Source organism: Drosophila suzukii, chromosome 2L (genome assembly GCF_043229965.1).
Source record: "Drosophila suzukii chromosome 2L, CBGP_Dsuzu_IsoJpt1.0, whole genome shotgun sequence".
NCBI lineage: Eukaryota > Metazoa > Arthropoda > Insecta > Diptera > Drosophilidae > Drosophila > Drosophila suzukii.
This window is the reverse complement of record NC_092080.1, coordinates 4,420,456-4,443,107: the sequence shown is the minus strand read 5'-3', so window position 1 is coordinate 4,443,107 and position 22,652 is coordinate 4,420,456. Positions and strand designations below refer to the sequence as shown.

At 34.5% G+C, this 22,652-nt stretch overlaps 3 protein-coding genes across 4 annotated transcripts; 2 read left to right on the top strand and 1 right to left on the bottom strand.

Moving 5' to 3' along the window:
* Window positions 1–101: 101 nt before the first annotated feature.
* On the top strand, window positions 102–1,032 carry strat (RAB interacting factor STRAT). Its single transcript, XM_017074691.4, has 2 exons — window positions 102–286; window positions 355–1,032. The coding sequence occupies exons 1-2, from the start codon at window positions 164–166 to the stop codon at window positions 598–600; spliced, it is 369 nt and encodes a 122-aa protein (XP_016930180.3). The 5' UTR covers window positions 102–163; the 3' UTR covers window positions 601–1,032.
* A 676-nt stretch (window positions 1,033–1,708) lies between these two features.
* LOC108021607 (UPAR/Ly6 domain-containing protein CG9338) lies at window positions 1,709–5,514 on the bottom strand. The gene is made up of 4 exons (XM_017090403.4): window positions 5,238–5,514; window positions 2,570–2,743; window positions 2,125–2,506; window positions 1,709–2,065 (listed from the first exon to the last, which is right to left on the bottom strand). Exons 1-3 carry the CDS (start codon window positions 5,290–5,292, stop codon window positions 2,292–2,294), a joined length of 444 nt encoding a protein of 147 aa, XP_016945892.1. The 5' UTR covers window positions 5,293–5,514; the 3' UTR covers window positions 1,709–2,065; window positions 2,125–2,291.
* Window positions 5,515–7,743: 2,229 nt separating this feature from the next.
* Window positions 7,744–15,067, top strand: LOC108006299 (UPAR/Ly6 domain-containing protein CG9338). Of its 2 annotated transcripts, none has more exons than XM_065867500.2 (3): window positions 7,744–7,843; window positions 11,034–11,152; window positions 14,437–15,067. In XM_065867500.2, the coding sequence occupies exons 2-3, from the start codon at window positions 11,092–11,094 to the stop codon at window positions 14,820–14,822; spliced, it is 447 nt and encodes a 148-aa protein (XP_065723572.2). In that variant the 5' UTR covers window positions 7,744–7,843; window positions 11,034–11,091; the 3' UTR covers window positions 14,823–15,067. The 2 variants fall into 2 exon arrangements, with proteins under 2 accessions (XP_065723572.2, XP_070850475.1); XM_070994374.1 differs by lacking the exon at window positions 7,744–7,843 and adding an exon at window positions 9,719–9,927.
* Window positions 15,068–22,652: the final 7,585 nt, after the last annotated feature.

The following is a 22,652-nucleotide window of genomic DNA, read 5'->3' as shown; positions in this document are numbered from 1 at the left end:
AAACTTTGTTTTTGAATTTGAATTTTCAACGGCTGGGATAACTATCGGTTATCGATTATTAAGTGCGACCTCTCGATGGACAAGTGTTGGTAAGCAGTTGCTTAATACATTTTAACACTAGATTTCGTGCATTTGGTACAAAGTTAAGATTAATTTATTAAAAATGACAGAAGAAGCTGATTTTGCTGGGCAAATAGTTGATGGAAAGAACAAAACGAATGTACGCTGCCAGTTCTGCAATAGTTTGATGCTCAAGGCCCAGGAGGGCACCTTTAACGAGAAGGAAGTGAGTGCGCTGGGTTGTTACCTTCCCACTGGGCCAATCCCCTAATTGTTTACCTTTTTCTCGACCAGGTGGAAGTACCCCTTATGATGCAAAAGCAGGACAAGACGGCGGACAACCTGAACAGCGAGCCCTTAAAGGCCTTCTGGCTGGTCAAGGACATGATGTCGTTCGAGAACATTGGATTCTCCAACACGGTGGACGGCAGGAAGTTCCTGGTTTGTGCGGATTGCGAGCGTGGACCCGTGGGCTATCATGATCTGAGCACCCGCCACTGCTACCTGGCCCTCAAGAGGGTGGTCCACAAGGACTCTTAGCTGCCTGATCCTGTAGTATGATGTTGATCTATAGTAAGATGTCTATGTCCATGACGTGGAACACACGATATCGATATAATCCGCTTATCTGCATTTTGGGTTCTCTTTTGTACGGAATATTAGCGAGTTCTAATGGAGTCAGCAAGTACTATTTGTTATTCCATTAAATATTATAATTTATAATATAATAATTACCTCAAATATCATAGACTCCGCTGAAAATCTGTAAAATTGAAATCCAAATCAAATGTTTAAGCCTAGATTTTTAAACTTTTTTTTAAAGAGTAATAAAAGGTTTTGTATGTCTGGTCTGCTAGCCGAATAATTTTCCGATCCGTATTTAATTAAAAATTAAATTAAATTAGCAATTCAAAATATGAATATGTTAATATCATATTGATGTAAAAATAAACCTGTTTTAATATTGTCGAATGTGGTCTAAGTTTTTAATATAAAGAACCATTCCAAATCTTTGCACAATGATCTCTGGGCAATTAAAACATTTGGCTTTTGTATTCATATTTATTGTTTTTCACTTTAAACATTTTACAATTTTATTGCATTATAAATATTGCGTTTTAGAGGAGATTCTTAACTAAAAAAATTTTCACTATAAACTGTTATTTTGCTATTCGGAACTAAAAATGATGTATTTGTTGCTTTGGTTTCTGTAACGTTATAATGTTTTACTTGGTAACTGCATCTGCATTTATTGCTACGTTGGACAAAAGGTTTCACTGGTGTTTTCCTCTACTGGATATCCCATAAACTTGGTGTCTCCTTGCTGGGTGGTGCCTATGCGGTAGATGAAACGACTTCAAAGTTTTCCGTTTTTGGCAGTTGGTTACAACAACGAGTGTTTTTTCCCCTGGGGAGTGCAGTAGATATGGGCGTGGTCGTCGCCTTTAAGCGTGTCACAACTATCATAGGGCTTTTTCCAAGGACGACTCTCCTCCCAATTGCTTGCTAATTATTCTATGAAGTGTTCTCCTCGTTGAGCTTTATTCCATTTAATACTTTTAAATTTTTATTTTCGCTATTGCTGACATTTAGCTTGCTTGTTAGAAATCGGTTGGTTTAAGTCTTATGTAAATAAAAATAGAGAAACTTAGGCGAAGAGTGTTAACATTTATTATGTACTACTTTTCCATTTCGGTAGCCTTAATTTTTAACATCGTTAGATTTGTGGCCATCTTTGACTTATTCGTTTATTTCGATTTGTTTAAATACTTTCAACTGCGGTAGGTTTTAGTTTTAATTATTCGTTATTTTCCTTGCTTTCGTTTAATAAAAATTCCTGTTAATGTAAATAGATTTGAACGATTATATTGGCCAATTGTTTCATGCTCTCTTTGGTTTTTTATATACACTTCTAGTTAGGGAATTATTTCATTATTTAATACTTTGTATAAAGCTTTTACGGTTCTCCATTCAAAAAACGTTACAAAATCAGGCTGGACCAGAGCTGAAAATAAATGCTATTATAATTTATTTTAATTTTAGGGGTTTTTTAACTATTATTACCAGGCTCTGGAGCAGCTCTGCGAGTGGACCTTATTGATGATGATTGGGGAGAAAGCGGTGAAAGTGTCACAGAAGTCAAAGAGTCAGCAGCAATACGAAAAGAAAACTGGGTGGATGCATTCGATAAAAGAAACAAAAACAACTGAGGGGCTCCCTCGCTTCCGTCCTTAACGCTGTAGATACTGACGGGCGCTCAGCAGGAGTCCCACCATGGCTGCCACGCCCACCGCCGAAGCGCCCATCGCCCCGGCTCCGTTGCAGTTGTCCGTATCACAGGAGCAGACCACCTGGCGACCTCCGAACCCGGCGCGCTGATAGCAGTAGTTGGTGGAGGTCTGGTTGTGATAGGCGCAGGTCCTTATCACACGGCTATCCGGGGGCACTGCAAGGCGATTATCCAGGGTTTATTTGGTATTTCTTTTATTAATATTATATCTCTACTCACGGCTGTTCACGGAGAACTCGATGATCTGCGTGATCTTGCGGCAGTACGTGGGAACCCCCTTTCCACGGGACGAGTACTGCTCGTCACAGTCCTTCACCAAGTTTTCGGGCGGTATATCCAATGCACAGTTGGCATCTTTGTGGCTGTTACAAACAAAGCACTTGATGGCATATCCTACGGAGAATTATTAAAAAAATCAATTTACAATATTATATATTAAAAAGGTTTACATTTGTAAAAGGTATATTGCTTTTATAGTGGTATCTATATGTTAGTCATCAATAATTACTTAAACATTTATTATTTATTATTTGGTATTTAGTATTTATCCATGATATTCAAAATAATACCTAATAAATGTGTCTCATAAGAACGTAGATTAAGAACTAAATATGAAAGTATTTTTTAAAATAGGCTAGGATATCAGACCGAAAATAATTACATTTAATGCTAACAGGTTCTCAAGATATTCTTCTAGGTCATTTCGGTAACATTTTATAAGAACTTTGATTCTCCAAATGTAATCTTTTAGGTTTACCAACCAACGTGGTTATTTAACTCTACTTATGCAGAGTAAATTTCCATTCAACATCCTTACTATACCTTTAAAGATCTATATTTTTCTTCTGCATTTGCGCATCCTGAGTGCATATTCCTTTCCACTAGATTCCTTTTAACAGTCACTTATTTTTTGCCCCCCATGCAATCTTCCACTTAATTGACCGCAAAGCTATTGTTAATGCCAATTAGAAAATTTCCATTTGCAGCATATGCTTAACCTTAATAGTTTCACAAGTAAAGAAACCGGGGTGTAAACAAATACTCGAGCTATACCTAGAGATATAAGTATAAAGAGATCTCTGGTGCTTGTGATTGATGTCGTTGCCTTAGCTAAATTGAATTTAAGGTCGTGCGCGACACGAGATTCGCGTTATTTAATTTTCCGAATATACGAATATACGAGCTGAAAATGTCCGCTAGAATGTCACCTGCCCCGCCGTCAAAAAAATGGTGCAACTTGCGATGCGCTTTTGCCCCATGCTGTGCCAAAAATGGCACAATGGCATGGAGATGCCAGTGATGCCAGTGATTTCAGCGATTCCATCGACGCCTCCATTAGTGACAGACTGCGAGGTTCTTAGGAGAGCCCTGCTAATTGAGACATCGACGTTGCTAATGGACTCGAATGACTTTGCCTCACTTCATTTCGCTCTGAATCAACTCCCACTTCCACTGTCCATTCTCAGTCAATTTGGGTTACATAAGCAGGGCGGAAAAAAGTGCTGCCTACTTCTGGGCGAAGATACTTGAGAACAAAAGAAAAGGACCTCTGTAAGATGAGCCACTGTGCGGGTGGACTAGATACTCTGAGAGCTAGAATCATCATCAGCATGACAAAAGAATGCACTATACTAAAAAAGAGCTCCAAATATGGGAGGTTTTTAGAATGAGTTGAGTAAAATTAGCTGCTTTTTATTAAAAGTTTAAAAGAGTGTATGGATAGGAAAAAGAGTACCCTATAAAAGGAGGAATAGAAAATTGTATTCAATTTTTAGTAGTTTTCTACTTATAAACAATATTTCCCCAGTAATTAAAACCGAATCAAATGGGGGCTTTAAAGAATACATTAGCATTAGGAAGTTTAAACTTTTAGCTTTAAAAGCAATAAAATAAAACCAAAAATATCTAATATTTTAATTTTGCTTAGCATATTGCAAGTTCTATGTCTTTTAAAATGAATTAAATCTATGTTAATAGAGAAAAAATATAATTATTTATTTTTAAGAACCCATTTCCCAAATCGCTTTCATGAATTCGTCAACCTCATCCACTGTTTACACTTAGTCATGCTCAATTAAGGTTTGTTACAGTCTATAAATAGTCATAAATTGCATTGATTGAATTGCCTAGAACGCGAAAAATATGGGATATATATGGTATAAGGAAATTCCAATAATAATAATTAAAAACAATTTCGACTTATTGAGGTATTTACAAAACAAAGATGTTTCGCTTTAATAAAACATATTTTTATATAAGTCACTGAGCGGATTTGGGTATCAGATAACTGCAACTGGCCCCCAGGACCTTTAACCAAATAGAGTGCGCATGTCCTATATAATCCTTGCACATACACACATATGTGCGAAAAGTTATAAAGGGATTTTCGGTAAAAAGAAGGAAAGAAAAACTTGAGACTAACACAAGTTCTCCGAGATTATCCCATCCGAAAGGATAGTATAGGGTGAGCTAATTAATATCTGGCTTAGTTAGGATGTCATATGGCAACGACCCTATGGACAACCCCACCTCCTTCGCAGCCCCGGAAAAAGCTGTGGCAGAGAGCCAACAAATGAAGTAGAGAAAAAAGTTCCCTTTCACAGAGAGCCCAAGGAACCCATCTTATATCTATTGAATGCAAATATAACTCAGTGGGGTGGACAAAAAGGCGCCACGGCGGCCGGCTTAGAGACTCTAGATACGATACTCTGGGTTTTCGATGGCGTCAGGACGGCGCCTCGAGCTCTCCCATTTCTCCGAGCGACCCAGGAACCAGCCCCTTCCATATCGTATATCTCTCCTATTATGTAATCGTAATCGCGATGTCGTATGTCCGTTTTGGTGATTTCAGTGAGTATATTTGTGTAGTTGACTCAAATCCTTTTACCTTGCTGCACGGCGATGGCCAAAATCAGCGCACTAATCACATAGATGTACTGCATTTTTTGTTTTTATTAACTTGAAACACTCTTTAGTTTATATCACTAATAATATTCTTATATTTTATGGGATATCTCGTTCGGCTCTCTCACAGACGACTATATTCACAGATATTCCGTTTTTTAATGGGGGGGCTGATGGTTCTAATATATATTCCTTGCAAAAAACTAGCGCTCTCGGAAAACGCTGGCAAACGGTTGACAAACGGCAAACGACTGGGCAAAGCAGCAGCCGCACTCGACAAATGTACCACGAACACGAATTGCGGACGGCCAGTCCACGGGGCGGATGAGTACGGGTCGTATCGGATCGGGTGGCGAAATGGGGGGCAGTGGGTTGAGGCCCCAATTCCAGCCTCAGATTCCTATTCCCACCTTGCAGCCGACGAGCTTTGGCCGGGAAGCTTTCGAGTGTGCGTCCTCCTCGTATTTCGGTTTTGCAGTCAAAAAAGTGTCTCAATCGACACTGGTCTACAAAGCGGGGGTTTTGGGTACATTTCGAGTATGTTAATTGATAATTGGGGTTAATACAAATTCATCAAGATTCATCTTCACCAAAGAAAAGATCATATTTACTTAATAATATTCATAATATTCACATTCATCATATTGTTTTCACATGTATTTTATTTTTTTAACTAATACAAACCTTTAACCTTTTTAAAAATACCACTCCTGAATTTTAATAATCTAATATTTACTACATTTATATACATTTTACATCTGAGTCGTGTTTTTGTAGTACATTATTGTTTTTCTAAACTCCAATGTATTATTAAAAACTTTCAAGTATTTTAATGGATTTAGTATTTTTAGCTGATACTAAAAGGGGTAGTTAATTCACGCTTATCAAGACTTGATGTCTTAAAGGTCAAATAATTCGGTAATGAAATACCTAATATAAACTCAGAACTATGTTCGGAAAGTAAACATAAGTTGCTCAACAAGGAGATAACCAATGGTTCGGTGTAATTTCAATCCAAAAGATTTTAATCACTCAAGTTCCGAATATTTCCCCTCTTATTTTTACCCCATTTGTCTGTTTACTCTTTTATTTATGTATATTTAAGTACTCGCAATTAGAACCTGCAATTAGGCGAAGGCAGTGCACTGGACTATCCACCATCCACTATCCACTTATAACCCTGAGCGCCATTTCAACTAGGCGTCCAGACACTTGATCTGGAGATCGAGACGCACACGTGAAGAGCCAGAAGATGTCGTATAAGTATAGCCATAGCCCAAGCATAAATCTGCCCGGTGCATTAATTAAGCTTAATCGCAGGCTTCCTCTTGGAGCTCCAAGTTAGCTTATCACAAAGTCGCACAAATTGCTGCCCCAAGACGCTGGTCAATTGAATTAAATCTCTCTTTCACTCGCTGTACTTATGATATATATATTTTTGCAGATCGTTTTGGCTGGCTTTTGTGCCCCAATCAGTGCGCGAAATTGAAGAAGATATGGGGGCAGATTGCCCTTTGGGGAGATTGTTTTTACCCTGTCTCCCAGTTTGTATTACTTTGTACTTACACAGAAAGTTATTATAAGTAACACAAGTTTTTGAAAAACTAATTATTTAAGATATGGATCTTAGGTATATTTTTTTAAAATAAAATATTAAGGATTATAATAACGTACAATGATTAAAATTACTTTTTTAATAATATCTTGATGATTATAATAACCAACAATGGTCAAAATTAAATTTAAGGATTTTTATAGCCTTCAATGATCAAACTTATATATGTGTACCCATCAAATTAAAATATTATGTTTAAATAACTTTTGATTTCATTGAGATAATAAAGAACAAGCCAAATATAATATTCGAAACAGTAAAATGGGGTATATTTAAATTTTTCAGTGTAGTGTCCCTCAATTGATTGCATTAAATTATGTTTGTGACTAAAAATAGCGATAGTAAGAAAAGAGTTTCGTCTTTGGATTGGGGTTAAAGTACCAGTAATCAAAATGTTGACAAACATATAAGGCAAGGAATTGCTAAACTTAATTTTCTTATTTTTTAGAGCTGAAAATGAGCTTTCAAATCATTCAAATCTTAAGCTTTTAAGCTATGGCTTAGTTGATGAACCGACTAAAAGCTTGTCTAACAAAATATGGGTTCTTTCGTTAAGAATTTCCCCTTATTTTGATTAGAGCATTAACCCCAAAAAAATATTTACTTTTTGTGCAATTCAAGTTTGCCAGTTGAAATTAGTAGGGTGTCCCAATGGGGAGTTACATTTCCAGAAATCATTTGTTAGAAAAAGAGAGCAAAAATCAGCAAACCGGTTTTCCGCAAACAAGAATCTGATTTGAATTGCCTGAATTTGTTTTTGTAGAATCGAATCCCCGAGTCTGAGCTCCCCCGTAATGCTTGCTGATCAGCTGATTTCTGACTTCTATACGATCCCAATGCCATTTGGCTAAAGACAAAGACAACATTTTCAGAGCCCTCAGTTACACGTTCGATTTGCAGCAGTTTGGTTCTACAGTCGATGGGTTTCGGAATTCGTTAATTTAAATTCAGATAATCATTAGAAATCAAAATACGTGAGTTTCGCTAAAAATGTTTAAAATAAATTAAATAACTAAATTTTTTTTTCGAATATAACTTATTTTTTTTAAAACTGTAGAGTTTTGTTAATATAACAAACCATTAACAATATGATACAATGGTTTTTCGCACAGCTCTTTATGTATTATCTAACCATTTTTTAATTAAACAATAAAGTTTTAACATTTCCTAAAATATTAATAGTTGGAATGTAACTAATATAATTTTACCATATTTTTTACACAACTAAATATGAGGTTTTACTTGTTGGAAAACTTATTAAACATTTTTCCACCAAATTTTCACAACTTTATGGCCATGTCTGGTTTGTTTTAGCCCAAGAACCGCTTCAAACTGGCTAAAACCATATACTGAACGTTCTACCATACAAAGCAGCGTGAAAATTTCAAATTAGTTGCATTGTTTGCAGAATTGGACACCTAATTAATGCAGCAAAACAACGGAGCGGACTTTAAAATTACACTTAGCACGCGTAACGATGACTCAAGAAATCGGCATTGCCGTCAAAACTGCCTTGAACTAGGACAGATAAGCTCCATCCTCCCTATCAACACCACTGCTTTCCTCAATTAAGATGAGTCTGGAAGTCTGACTTCGTCACCGATGCAGACTAGACCAAACCACCGGAGCTGAGTTTTTGGAGGTGCGAACCAGTTTCAACTAATCAGCTCCGTTGATAAGGGAATAGAATTATGCATGTGTGCTTATGGAACTCGGTCGTAAGAACGTGCTCCTATCGCTAAACCCAGCTCACCGGAACCAAAACGATCACTTAATATTGATAGAAAAACATGCTAGTAGAGGCAATGACTTCTCGGCCCGAAGCCAAGATTTGAATTAGGACTTCCGATCGTAAACCCAATATCAAGGCAGTTAAACTGGTTATTATATTTTTATTTCTAAAGTAATTTGTACTACACTTTTAATATTCCTAGATTGAGATTATTTTGATAGATCGTTAAGTATTGAAATTTGTTTTTAACGATTTGCTGATATTCTAGGAACTAAATCTTGGTGCTTATATAGGAACATAAACAAATTATGAATTGTACATGGTATATATTTATTATAGTATTTCAATTTGTTTTAATAGATTTGCTAACATTCTTTAAAAAAAAGAAAAGTGTTTATACAGGGACATAAATATTTTATGAATGTAAATTTGAATATTTTGTTATGGATATCTTTATTACAACTTGAAAATGTTTTAATTTCTGCTATTTTAGAATTTATAGCAAATTTTTTAAATAGTAGTTCGATTTGTTTCAAAAGATTTTTTATATTCCTTGCAAAAAATAATAAAACTCTAATATTTTGTTATAGATAACCTGAATATATTATAATTTCTTTAATTTTTGGATTTATAATAGTTTTCCCTGAAGCAAACAAACACTTTCTCTGTGTGCAAGACCCACCATAAACAAGGGATTTCTTTAGTTGTTAAATGGTTAAAATGGCATAGTACTGGCTATTCAAAAGGAAGGCCAATGTCAACTAATGAGAAATAATTTAGTCATAGCTTGTTTACTTTTTTTTTGTCAGTCTGCCAGTGACGTCACGTCGGTCTTAACCGGTTCAAGCCGGTGGATTCCATTTGGATTGTGTTTTGTTTTTGGGTTAAGAACCAAGCTGAAACCAGAAAGCCAGAGCTTATCAATGCAGCGAGTGAACTACCTTGTGTAGCATCCCCCTATATAGGAATATATGTATATATATACCACATACTTATAATACGACCCCGTAAAGACGATCGAGTGACGGAAGTTTTACATTCTTCCCATTTGCTGACTTTAGGGTCGATCTTGTTGTTGAAGTCGCTCTTCTTCGCTCTCTGGAAGCAGCTCTCTTCGGATCTCTCATTTCTGGCCGAGCTGACTTTTTGAAAAATCAACGTTTTTCGAAAAGTTAAATACGAGTTTTCAGATTCATCTCGACGGTGCTCGCGTCAAGTTGTCCGCTCGCATTAAACAATAACAATCCGATTGTGTGAGAATAAAAGTGTGTTGTAACCATATATGACCATAAAGAGTTGTGCGGCCTTCAATTAAAATTCTCAGAGGTTATTAAAAATGAAATATAATAAAACAATTTTAAAAGAAATTAAAAGAATTACAAAAATTATTTGTTTAATGATTATATACACAAGCAATGTTTATAAGGCTGTTTTAAATCCTAGTTTCAGAGTTCCAAATATTATTTGCTTTTGTTTATGGCTTATCAATTAAAATATATTAATTCTCAAAGGTTATTAAAAAGGAAATGTAATAAAAAAAATTAAAAATATATTAAAAGAATCACAAAAATTATTTGTTTAATGATTTGTATACATATTATAAAAGCAGTGTTTATAAGGCTGCTTAAAATCCGAATTTCAGAACACCAAATATTATTCGCTTTTGTTTATGGCTTATCAATTAAAATATATTAATTCTGAAAGGTTATTAAAAAGGAAATATAATACAAAAGTGTAAAAAGAAATTAAAAGAACTACAAACATTAGTTGTTTAATGATTTATATACACATTATAAAAGCGGTGTTTATAAGGCTGTTTTCAATCCGAATTTCAGAATTCCAAATATTTTTTGCTTTTGTTTATGGCTTATCAATTTTATCAATTATCAATTAAAACTCTCAGAGGTTATAAAAATGGGAATATAATAGAAAAATGTAAAAAAGAAATTAAGCGAATTACAAAAATTATTTGTTTAATGACTTGTATAAATATTATAAAAGCAGTGTTTATAAGGCTGTTTAAAATCTGAATTTCAGAGTTCAAATTATTATTTGCTTTTGTTTTTAGCTTATCAATTAAAATATATTATCATGTATATTAAATTATATTTACCTATATATTAACTTAATATTTAAAGCTCATATACATACTGCCCTGATTTTAACAAGAGCTTAAGCTGTCTATAAAAATATTTAAATCCTTAATAAAAAGTTGCATAAGCACCTTTAATATTAGCACTTGTCACGTTTGCGAGCCACGTTCTAATACCGGTTTACTAGTGTAAATAACATTATAGATTATAAATATTACTAAAGCAATGCTAATGAACAGGCCGCTGCTTTTTGCGCTAATCAAATTACAAACAAACCCCAGCACAAAAACAAAAAAAATATGTGATAAATTAAAAAGGAAATTCTATTACCTCTTACAGCATCAGCGTTGGATAATTCAGTATTGGATATCTAAGAACCCGAACGAAAAACCACAAAATGTCAATCACTATGTTTATCTATGCCGTGTGCCTGGCATTGGTTGCCAATTTCCTAACAGGTGAATTTGCATAGTATAATTAAGTATTTCACTATACAATAATGCTAGTTTATAATAAGATGGATTGAGATGACCTGCCTTTTATATCGTTAATCAATTTAAAATCACTTTAATTTAAGCTATGTACAAAAGACTAATTGATTGGCCAACACTTTAGAGATGTTTAAATTGGTTTTCGCCAATTGATTGATTTTCTCTGTGATTTTAAATAGCTCAAAACCAACCGCAACTCATCAAGCCATATAATCACTGAGGTGGAAACTCATGCTCAACACTTTTGTGAATCACCCAAACATTTTATGAAAATTCGTGTTATTAGACTAAGCATCAAATTTAATTGAATTTGTTTTGAATGCTGTTCAAAAACGAAAGTAAAGAAATATTATACGATAAAGGCTTTTAAAAATGATTAATGGTCATGGTAATTGATTTTTGAAATTGATAGTGTTAGTACTTGTTGTGATTTAGATAATTAAAATTAAAGGAAAAAGGGAAATTGGAAAGTAATGAAAAAAGTGAAATTTGAAAATGAAGTGCAAACTTTTTTTCTTGATTATACTTATTTTCCAAATCTGGTTTTGCTGAAAAACAATTTATTTTTTGATTAAAAAATTAAAGAATCTATTGATATTTATTTTTTTTTTTATCGCTCAAAAATACACATATTTTGATTAAAATATTTTAAATGAGTAGTACGAGAAAATAAAGAACAGTAATGATAGTTATAGTTTTAGACGTTATAAAAACCCACACAGATCAAAAATTGCTTTGGCACCAAAATAGGTTGAGATATATAACTCTTAATCCATTAAAAAATGATTTCAAGTGGAACAAGAGGGTATAATATTTTTTTCTCAGTGGTCATACATTTTTTCTACACTTTATTGTTATAGTTTCAATCATTTTACGAAGCTCATAGTGTCTATGGAAGTTATCTCATCTTTCTGGGTCTCACTGTACCGCCTACCATTGGGTTAATTCTTAATTGTTTTAAAAATCCGAGCGTTTATTCTAATTAACCAGTGGATGATCACACGCACACACCATCCTTTGTAGGCCGCCGCCACAAGTAAATTGATTCCACAAGCAATTTGGTGGCTCGCACTGGGTTGTTAAGTTAAGGAAACATTAAATGGCGTTAAATAATATTGAAAGTATTTGCACGCGAACATATGGAAGATATACTATACCATATATAGGTAGCTATATAATGGGTTCAGCAAATATGCACGTTTATGGACATTCCAGTGGCGAGTGAATAGTACTTCTCCCTTTTCAAACTGGCAAACTTAAGAGCGCGTTTCATTAGCGAACAATTGTCAAGCGAAAAGTTGCCACAATGGCAACAGTTGAGAGATTTTCCCGCTCGACTGCCTCGATTTCCACCCGCTTTTCCGGGTTTCCTTCTATTTCACTGAAAAGCCGCATGAATATGCTGAAAATGTAAAATGCAAATGTAAAATGCAAATGAGAAATGCAAATTCCAATTCCAAACTGCAACTGTGGATTTTTATGGCAGGTGACTCTTTATTACTAGATTGGCTTAATTGCCTAGCGAACTACGTGAGCGTTATAATATAATGCATACGCCCCGCAAAACGTTAGACATTTATAATCCTGACAACCTCAAACATATTTTGAATTTAACAGAACCAGTTTCAGGTTACAATTCCAACAGTTGGCTTGTCCTTGCCCTTTGGCAATTTTTTACCACGTTCAATTTCAATGGGGAAATTCTCCTTTGAGTGATGGCTTGAACTCTTCCATTTCTCTTACTTTCCTTGGGCTATGGGTTCTGTCAATTGTTAACCAAATTGGACAGAGGCTGTCAAATAGGCTTAAGGAAAAATAGATAGATGGTAATGGAACAGAAAACAGAGGGCAGGATAATTGCTTAAAGCAACAAGGTTTAAGATTGAGTTTAATCAGTTTTTCATGCCCTGTGCTTGAAGATTTTAAGTAGTTTAACCTTTTATTATAGTTTAATACACACAATTCCTGTTTTAATATTAGTTTCTTATATATTATATAACATTTTTAAGTACTTATATGATCTATAACATGATCTTAATTATCTAAATGCTTACCTATGCTAGAAATTAAAGTACATACTTAGAAGAAATTATTAAAATTCATTAAATGAAATATTTGAAATATCATAAATTAATGCAATTACTATATATTTTAGTTAGGGTTAAGGAACTTCGTTATAATTAAAACCTTCGTAACTTCAAGTCCAGTTTTTGCCGAGTTCTCGAGGGTTCGCGTGCCTAACTCTGGAGGTTTCGGCATATATTTTTTACCTCTTTGGGCCCAAGCAGTTGACATGCAATTATTCAGGTTACTGCAGTCGAATGGAAGTCAGTTTGTCAGTCAAAAGGCCTCACCTGCCGACAGTTTTTGGGGTGGCAGTGGGAGGCTAATAAAACAATTTAGTGTCAGTGTGATGGGGTCTTTGAAAAGGGCGAATCACAAGGCATTTGAATGCCATTAGAGTTATCCAATTACCGTCAAGGAGGTAAACAATTTTAATGGAATAATTAAAGCGTATGATGCAAGTAAAATTTAAGTTCTGGTATTTATTTCTTAGTAAATAGGAATATAACATTTATATAAACAAATTTGGAAATATATATTTAGCAATGTTTTTTTAAATTCAAGTAAGAAGGTTTAAGAATTTCAGTGTAATTATTGGAGCTATGCTGATAAACTTTTAAAGCAAAAGATTTAATCTGTAATTTATTTTACTACTTTCCCATCGTTTAAAATGTGTAATGTTCTCCCAGCCTTTGTTTATTAAATCACTTAGAGCACATTAAGTTCACTACCTTTACCTTTAAATTGTTTTGGTGATTTAGGGTGATTTATCTAACAACCTATAATTGGAATAAATTTTCCTTTACTTTTTTACTTGGAAACAAGTAGATCATAAAATTTTAAAAAAACTGAGATGGAATAACATTTTTTTCATATCATTTTTATTTTAGTTCTCTAAAATAAGGAAAAGGGTCTTTTTAAGTTAAGATAGTTCGAGCATAGAAATAAATCAAGAACGAAAGTTCTCAAATTAAGACAAAATGTTCTTAAGTCAAGAACAACTGATCTTGAATTTTCCTAATTTAAGAATATTTAATGTCTTAAAAAGAGTAAAAAATACAAAAAAAAATATGTCTAGTTTAAATAATTTTTGAAAATGTTTAGCATTAATTAGTTAATACCTTTCTGAAGTAATTAAAGTCCAATTAATTAATGTATCTCCGCCCTGTTTGCTTTCCATTCCAAAGCTAGTGCCATCCGGTGTCACCAGTGCAACTCGCACGACAACGATGACTGCGGTGGACTGGTGGTGAACACCCCTCGTGCCCAGCGGGACAACCAGTATCTGACGGATTGCACCCCGCCCAACGGCAAGGAGGCCTTCTGCCGCAAGACGGTGATCAAGTTCGACATGAACAACGAGCACCGGATCGAGAGGAGCTGCGGATACATTCCGGAGAAGATACAGAACGCCTGCTTCACCGCCGACAACGAGGGCTACAAGCAGATCATCTGCACCTGTCCCGAGGAGGGATGCAATGGAGCCCAGTCCCTGCTGGGAGCCCGCCAGGTGGGCTACAGTCTCATTGGATCTGTGGTCAGTCTGCTGATGGCCACCATCTTCAGTCGTTAATGCATATATCCCAGCAGCCGATCACCTCATTGTGTATCCTGTATCTTGTATCCCACATCCAAAATGTACCTTATCCTAACTGGTTAAACTAAGTCTTAAATATCTTGCACTAAGTTCTTTGATGTTTGCCATAAATAGCTATGTACACATACCATCTGTCTTGGCGGCAATTGCGCGTTTAGTCTCGTATTTTGTATTCGTAATTGTAATTTTTATGAAAATATAAGCATAATATTTAACTAAAACAGTTGGAGTTTTAATGGAAAATAATAATAAAGGGATATATGAATTTTCCTAGCAAATAAAAATATGGATCATAAATATCATATCATAAATTATGGATCCATAAATTCCTACCCCTGCAAAAATTATTCAATTATTTATGTTAGGAACTTTAATCACTTTGCTGAAAAAACAGAAGAGGGTGCTAAATTTATGTGTTACAAGGGAGGGATGTCAAGAATGTGTCGGCAATTATATAAAATCGAAAATTTCATGTGTGAAAGCGGAGGACGAACGCCTAAGTTGACCAAGGACTCGCCCACAAATTCCGTCCTGTCTGTCGCTTTGTTACTGGCTGCCAAAATGTCTGCAGAAATAGTTTTGTGGCCCAGAGTCAAAGTCACTGTCTACGCAGGCCAAAAATAATAGGGCAACTTTGTTAGTTTTGTTGTTGAGGGTGAGCGTGAAAACCCTGACGACATGTTGTCCCATTAAGTCAAGCACAGAACCGCACACTGAAAAAAATCGATAGAGCTACACAGATTCTTAAGAAGGTATAATATTAAATATATGTTTATATTACAAACTGAAATCAAAAAGAATAAAATATATATTTAATTTAATTATTAGATATATTTGATGTTAAAAATTTTACAAACCATTTTCGAAACAAGTAGGATAACTAATTTATACCTTTTACCAATCTAGAAATTTTTATAAATTCATTTTGTTGTACAAAATAATTTTAAATTTAAAAGAAATTTCAAAGTCCCTAAATTAATTTTAATTGTTTAAGTATTATAACCTTTTTATAAGTTAAAAAAAAACTTCATAGGATGAATATTACAGCGGATAATAAAAAAGGGTTTGATTAAAATTAATAGGTTTAATACATTTTTAGTAATCAGCTTAGTAATTTTTAATACTTTCTAAAATTTGTTAAGTTTTTATATTAAAATGATAATTCTCAGTAATATAATATTTTCAGGGTGTAGCCCTTTTTTTGGCTATGGCCAGCGACTTTAATGCCCAGAAAGTTGCTGTTTGTCTTGGGCACACATACTCACACAGAAGGGAAAGCAAGCTCACACAGATACGCAGTTGGAGATACAGATACATGTACAGATACAGATACAAAGACATCCTCTAGGTCGACCTACATGCGTTAGCATTTGTGTTCTGTCGTCGCCAGCTGAAAAGCTCAAATGGCTCTGCAGCCTTTGTCTATGGGTGCGTTCTGCCGCCTGAGTGGCGCCTTGTTGCCGCCACAGCAACAGCATCCGCCCCGCCCCTTCCGCCCACCGCCCCCAGGTCCGGCCACGCCCCCTTCCCCTGGCTCATTGGCAGCCTTGTCTATGTCTGTTCAGCCGTCGTTGGCTTCCTCGTATTTTCGCGGACAGCTTGGCGCCAACATAAAAAACATCGATTTCGAATTCACTGGGCGACATCCCCAAAAATATTGTCCAAATCATTTATTACTGTCTTTTTCTTGGTTTCCGTATTTTCTTTAATTGTTTGATTTGCTGACAGAATTGGCAAGCGATTTTTGAAAAGAAAAAGGTACAAAGGTCAGGCAGAAATAGGATTGACCTTAGCTTATATTTATTTTTGGAACTTGTATAATTTTTTAGATTGAAAGAAAAACTTGTGGTCTAACTTAAAATAAATACATATAGGCTTGACCCTGGCTCATATTAATTTTAGAAGTTTTCAAGCATGGTTTTTTTTAACAGATCTTTTTTTTAATTTAAAGAAAAACTTACATAAATATTATAATATTAAATTAATACTCATTAAATTAGTTAAACCTTTTTTTAAAGAACTTTGTAAAGTACTCAGCTTGTAATTAATTGTTTTTTAAATTTTCAATCACATATTCTACGATATCTGAAGAGCTTCAAGTATTCTCTGGTAATAGTTCTTGGCAAAAGTTGCACACTTCAAAGGGCACTCCAAAATATGCATCGTAAAAGTGAGCTCACATAAATGTCATTACGCGCCAAATTGCGCATACGCAGGGTTGGCTGGAGCTGTTGAAAAACAAATCCGGACCAGGGGATAAAGTTGTCATTGTCTGCGGGGCTCTGACATTTTGTTTTTCTTTCCAAGCCATTGCGCAAATATCTCTGCAATGTAATAGCCATAACTTTATGGCTGGAATTTCTATTAAAATAACAATCGAGCTTTAAATGTGGGTTTGTAATTAAGAAAATCTCTGGAAAATTGTATGAATTTTAATTGAATTCATTTGTAATGTTTTATGGCTGCTGGTATTTTAATAGTTAAATGGAAAATTATGTATCTTTCATTTCTATTTTATTTTTTGCCAAGCAACTTTTTAGAAAATCCAATAAATTTAATTCAAACTTAACTATGCGTTTTATTTTTATACAAGTAAACATCAAATATATTTGGGTATGGATAAAATGGGTACTTCTTCTCTATGTTTGGGTGTTTATATAAGCAGATTATTTCTTTTATCTTTCTCTGTTTTCTGTTTAGATAGTATAAAATCTCAACAAAGTTTTCCCTGCTCACAAGCCAAAATTTGTCTTTGGCATTCGTTGGCATTTTAGAGTGCCTCGCAGATTTCGCATGTTAATCAGCTGCATGATTTATGTGTGGCTTTGTTCTTGCCAAAGGCACTTGAATATCTTGTATTGTTCTAAGCGCACATTGAGTCACGTTCCAGGGGGCCATGGTGGCGTATACGCGATGTGGAGTAAATATTTTCGCCTGGCACCTAGAAGTATGCCATGATATTTTGTATTTGTCACACCCTCTCAGAAGCTGATTGCTGTGGCTGGTGATGATGCTGCATTCTTTGGAGGATTCGTGTGGCACGTGCATCCTGAGAAATACCCACAAATTGCTGCCATTGCTCTACGAGTTCCTCTGGCCCGCCTTTTGGACCATCTCACCAGCTCATCCAGCTCATTGACCTGTGAATCGCATAGAGGCAAAGAGGGCGTAATAGCAGGAAATCTCTGCCTTTTTCTCGAATATTTTTCTCCCTGGCCTTCGACCTTCGACCCACCTGAAGCTGCTCGAATGGCGATTGCAGTCAAGTGCAAGTGATTGCTGGAAAAAATTACGTACTTTGGCATCGTTTGCCTGCCAAATTGATTTCATGTGCTTAGCATGCCAGAGATGATCGGCCTGGCCATTGTTTAGGTCACTTTAAAGGTTACTGCTGTACAGCAAATTGAAAAAAAAATGTAAAGAAATATTTTTAAATAATATTTTTAATTTGTTTTTTTAAGTAGAGATCATTTTAAATGAGGATTTTTAACAGGTTTTATTTAAAAAAGTCAATTTAACAAAGATTCCTTACAACATTTAATAAGTGTATATATTAAATAGCATATATAACTCATAGTCCTTTGGAGTTTTAGTTTGTTTAAAAACTTAACTGTTTAATTTCAATTATTAAAACCAGTAAACATTTTAATAATTTTTAATATATTTTTTGAATAAAATATTTTTAGCCTGGAAGAATAAATATAACACCCTCTATTATCTTCAATAAATAAATAAAATACCATCATTTTTTACAACTAAGATCAAATGAAATGCATAACAAGATTAATAATCGTGATCATATATGTCTTTACCGAACAATTAAAAATCCTTGTGTTTTACAGAAAATTAAATTTAATAAAATTTATAAATAAAAAGCTTCCCTGTTATCGAATGATGTCATCATTGATTAAATTTTGTGTTATTCACCCCTCAATAAAGTAGTTTAAAAAGTCGTACTACATTTATTTAAATTCCATTTGGAGTCAGTTAAATCCCCAGTGAGCCATTATAGGTAGCCATAAAATACCTTTACCGACAGAGCACATATAGTGTGATATAGTGCAGAATAATCCCCCCTTTGAACTGTGTGTTGGATTCTTTTGCAATGGTGCAAGCAGTTTTTTTGTTTCAACTCCCCGGCAATTCGAATCTCTGGCATTTGCAAGTGCATTCCATGCGATTGATTTGCCCAAAAGCTGCAGATACGTATAGCCAACGATAAAGTTCAGTATTTATTGATGGCATCCGAGGTGCCTGGAATTGGTTTTCCTGGGTGCTTGTTAATTGGCAACGGAAACACGAGGCAAACTGTGTGTGTGCCCCAGTGCGTATACGTAATAAAACTCAATTAAAATGGAGTCAACACTGAGGTATGTGGCTTTAGCCGAGTACCTCTATAGGATTGTCTGACACACTTTTCCACAGCGACTGTTAAATCATCATCACTGAAGAATAAAAAAGTTTTTCAATTAGCATGCGAGGCGAAAATTGCAACTAATTAAAGGCCATTTTGTGGGCGAACATGCACAACAGTAGAAAAACTTTTGCTCCACTAAATGTTGTTGCATTTTATCCTCCTTTTTTTGGCAAAAACCAAATTTATGGCCTTGGTAAAACAGAATGGAGGAAAAAAACCAAAAACAAGGTTTACGATTTTGCACGGTTCGATGCCGAGATAAAGAGGTTGTAAACCAAAGTACCCACGAAAATGTGTCAAGTAGTAAAAATCGAAGGTATAGTTCATGGCCAACGTTCTGTACACAAAAATATGGCTTTGTAATATTTACCAATATAATAGTTTATGAAAAGCTAGAACCAGTTGGGAATTATAAACCACACATGGAAATTGGTACAGTTATTGGTGCATTCTTTTGTGTGGAAGATTTTACCTTGTGATAACTATTTTTGACAGTTAATTAACTATTTAGTATTGCAATAACAAAACACACATAACATGAACTTCGCGTTAGGATAACTCTTTTTGATAGTTAATTAACTATTTACTATTTACTACTACTATATGTAACTATGTTAATAGTGCCTTAACTTTTAAATAGTAAACAACGCAAAAACAAATGCATGTTAAATCATTTTAAATAGTGAAGTACACTTTTTTGTAGTTACTAAACTACCGGCATTGGTTAATTTTACCAACCAAATTTTGTTGTGTGTAGGGAATGGCTGAAGTGGGAATAAGTGCCAACCGGAAACGGAAGCGTGCGTAAAAATTTGTAATTACATCCTGTGGTTGTTAGCAAATGAAGTGGCGACATGCGATGGGTGGAATCCACTGGACACCCCGGGAATTATGACATCAACACGTCAGCCTCATCGTATCCTTGTTGTCCAGACAGCCCAAAATGTGTCCTTGTCACGCGGCAGCCATTTTAATTTGGTAGTGGAATTGGCCAGGCTCTGATTTTATTCCATTTTGACTATTCCCTCGGGCAACAGGCTGCATTTCCATGGCCCACAGCCAGGAAACCCCTTGCAAATAGACGATGCTAACTTGCCTTATAATAAAGTTGTAACAATTATAAACTTCAAATCCCTGGGTAAGTTTTGTTTTGCTATCCGGCATAGTTGGCTCGAAGAAAATATAATTAGTTGTTTTTCTTCAAGTTTTAAGGTCAGCCAGTGCCGCTAATGCCCTGATTAACTTATATCTTACTTACAAGAAAAGTTAATTTAACTTAAGGGAACTTTGAAATGTTGAGGGCTACATTTTTTTGATGAAATTAAAGGAGCAACAAAGTTAGATGTAAAAGGTTTAGTTTGCAATATGTTTATTTATTTATCTGAATACAATTTTAAACTTAAATGTATAACTACACATTATTTCACAAGGGATACTGTCTAACTTGAATTTTAAATTATAGATATCTTTTGCACTTGCAAAAGACTTCAGTTATTATATTTAACAAAGTTACTTTTTTTAGTAACCGATTCTTTTATATCTGATTTTTAAATTTAATTTAAAAATTAATAACTAAGTAAAATGATTCAAATTACTTAATAACTTTAAATGGCGAAACAGTGACGAAGCATCGATTCCTTTATACCTGATATTAATAAAACCAGTTTCATTGTTTAAGGCAATTTATTAATTGGTATAATTTTTTAGATATTCATTTTTAAATAACATTAAAGTAACAAATAACATACCACTTTGTTTAAAAGGTTTCTAGCTTCCTTATTGATTTCTTTAAATCAGCTTTAAGCTAAAACACTACCCCTTTCATTATTATTAATCGTATTTTATTTAACAGATAGGAAAATTTAAAATGTTCGCCTAAAATGGTTTATTACTAACGTGTTAAGCACTCATATTCATAAGTTTGGCTGAAATGATTTTACACCTTAAAGTTGTGTATAATCTCCTCTTTATAGCAAAAGTTTCCCCAAACCAGCATTGTGGCTTTGCAGAAGAGTAGGTTAACTAAGTATGTTTTAAACCACCGTGAAGTGGGTGCCCGAGGGGAAACAACCCACTACTCCCCCACTTTCCACCAGAAACAAGCGGGCCCATTAGCTAACCCTTTTGCCGGATTTTTGGGGCCAGGGCCGCGACCTACACCAATCAGGGCCTGCATTGTTTATGATAAATGGAAACGCTTGCCAGCTGCTCTGCCCCGCGGGAGATACGAAAAATACTAGGTAGGATTAGAATGGAGATAGGGGGAGGTTCTGGTGGGGATAGGGATGGCATTTCCTGAATGAGAGGACCAACGCGCGACGAGGTCAGTATAGCAAATAAAAAGAATGGGAAGCCGCAATACAGAAAAGCGGATGAGTTTTTCGCTCTTGGGCGCCACTAATTGCTTCGCTTTGTTGGTGCCATCCAATCCTCTGGACAGCTCTATCTCCCCCTTTTTTATCCCTTACACCCAGCTTTTTTCCACGTTTTCATCTGCTCCCGGGGAACTCATATTTCAAGAGACTCTCGCTGGAGCTGCGTGTCTCCTCATTTTTCGTTTTTTTTTTCCTTTATGAATTCATAATTTCATTTAAGCTTCAAAGGCGGGCTCATCGTCAGCTAGATGGTTCAAATGGGTTGGTGTCCTGTCCTCAGCTAAAGAACTTTTTGTTGGCCAAGAAAGTGCATAAAATAAATTACATTCACTAATTGACAGTTACCTAACATTTGAGAAAAAAATTTACCAAGCTAGGTTGAAAAACAAATTGCAACTTCTATTTTAGGAATGTCAAAATCTTTCTACTTTATATGTTAATACTTCAGTTTGTGTTAAAAAATGATGTGAATTTGTTTCTTTTTTATTTATTTATTTATTTAAGATGATAGTATAGCTTACAAAACTTATACTAACCTAGGGGATGTAGTGCTAGCTACGAGGCCTTCGACTTTTCCCTTTTTTAATTTTACTAAAGTCTTACACAAAAAGTATACCTTCTTATTGGTTTAAAAGATAAGACAAATATTAAGTTTATGATAATTTTTTAATATTGTAAATTTGTTTCTTTTAAGGTATTAAAAAAGATTAACATTTTTTTTGTTAAAATTAAATAATCAAATAATTTAAGAAAGTCAAAAACTTATTACTTTTTTTAATACCTATATATATATCGATAAAAAGTTCAAAAAATATTGAGAATTTATATTATTTTTAATTTTACATAAATCTTTTACAAAAAGCTTAAAGTTTATTGTAACCCAATTACAAATATTCATGATTTGAATGACATACCAAATATTAAGCTTATGAACCCGTTATAATATTGTAAATTATTTTTTTTCTATAAGTCTAAAATAAAAACCTTAAACATGTCTTTAAATGACAAAGAGGA

Excerpts from the sequence above, each read along its gene's own strand:
- strat (XM_017074691.4), top strand. The coding sequence starts at position 164 with ATGACAGAAGAAGCTGATTTTGCTGGGCAAATAGTTGATGGAAAGAAC. Across the intron at positions 287-354 it reads GCACCTTTAACGAGAAGGAA|GTGGAAGTACCCCTTATGAT; the intron begins GTGAGTGCGCTG and ends TTTCTCGACCAG.
- LOC108021607 (XM_017090403.4), bottom strand. The coding sequence starts at position 5,292 with ATGCAGTACATCTATGTGATTAGTGCGCTGATTTTGGCCATCGCCGTG. Across the intron at positions 2,744-5,237 it reads GGCCATCGCCGTGCAGCAAG|GATATGCCATCAAGTGCTTT; the intron begins GTAAAAGGATTT and ends AATTCTCCGTAG. Across the intron at positions 2,507-2,569 it reads CGAGTTCTCCGTGAACAGCC|TGCCCCCGGATAGCCGTGTG; the intron begins GTGAGTAGAGAT and ends ATCGCCTTGCAG.
- LOC108006299 (XM_065867500.2), top strand. The coding sequence starts at position 11,092 with ATGTCAATCACTATGTTTATCTATGCCGTGTGCCTGGCATTGGTTGCC. Across the intron at positions 11,153-14,436 it reads GGTTGCCAATTTCCTAACAG|CTAGTGCCATCCGGTGTCAC; the intron begins GTGAATTTGCAT and ends TCCATTCCAAAG.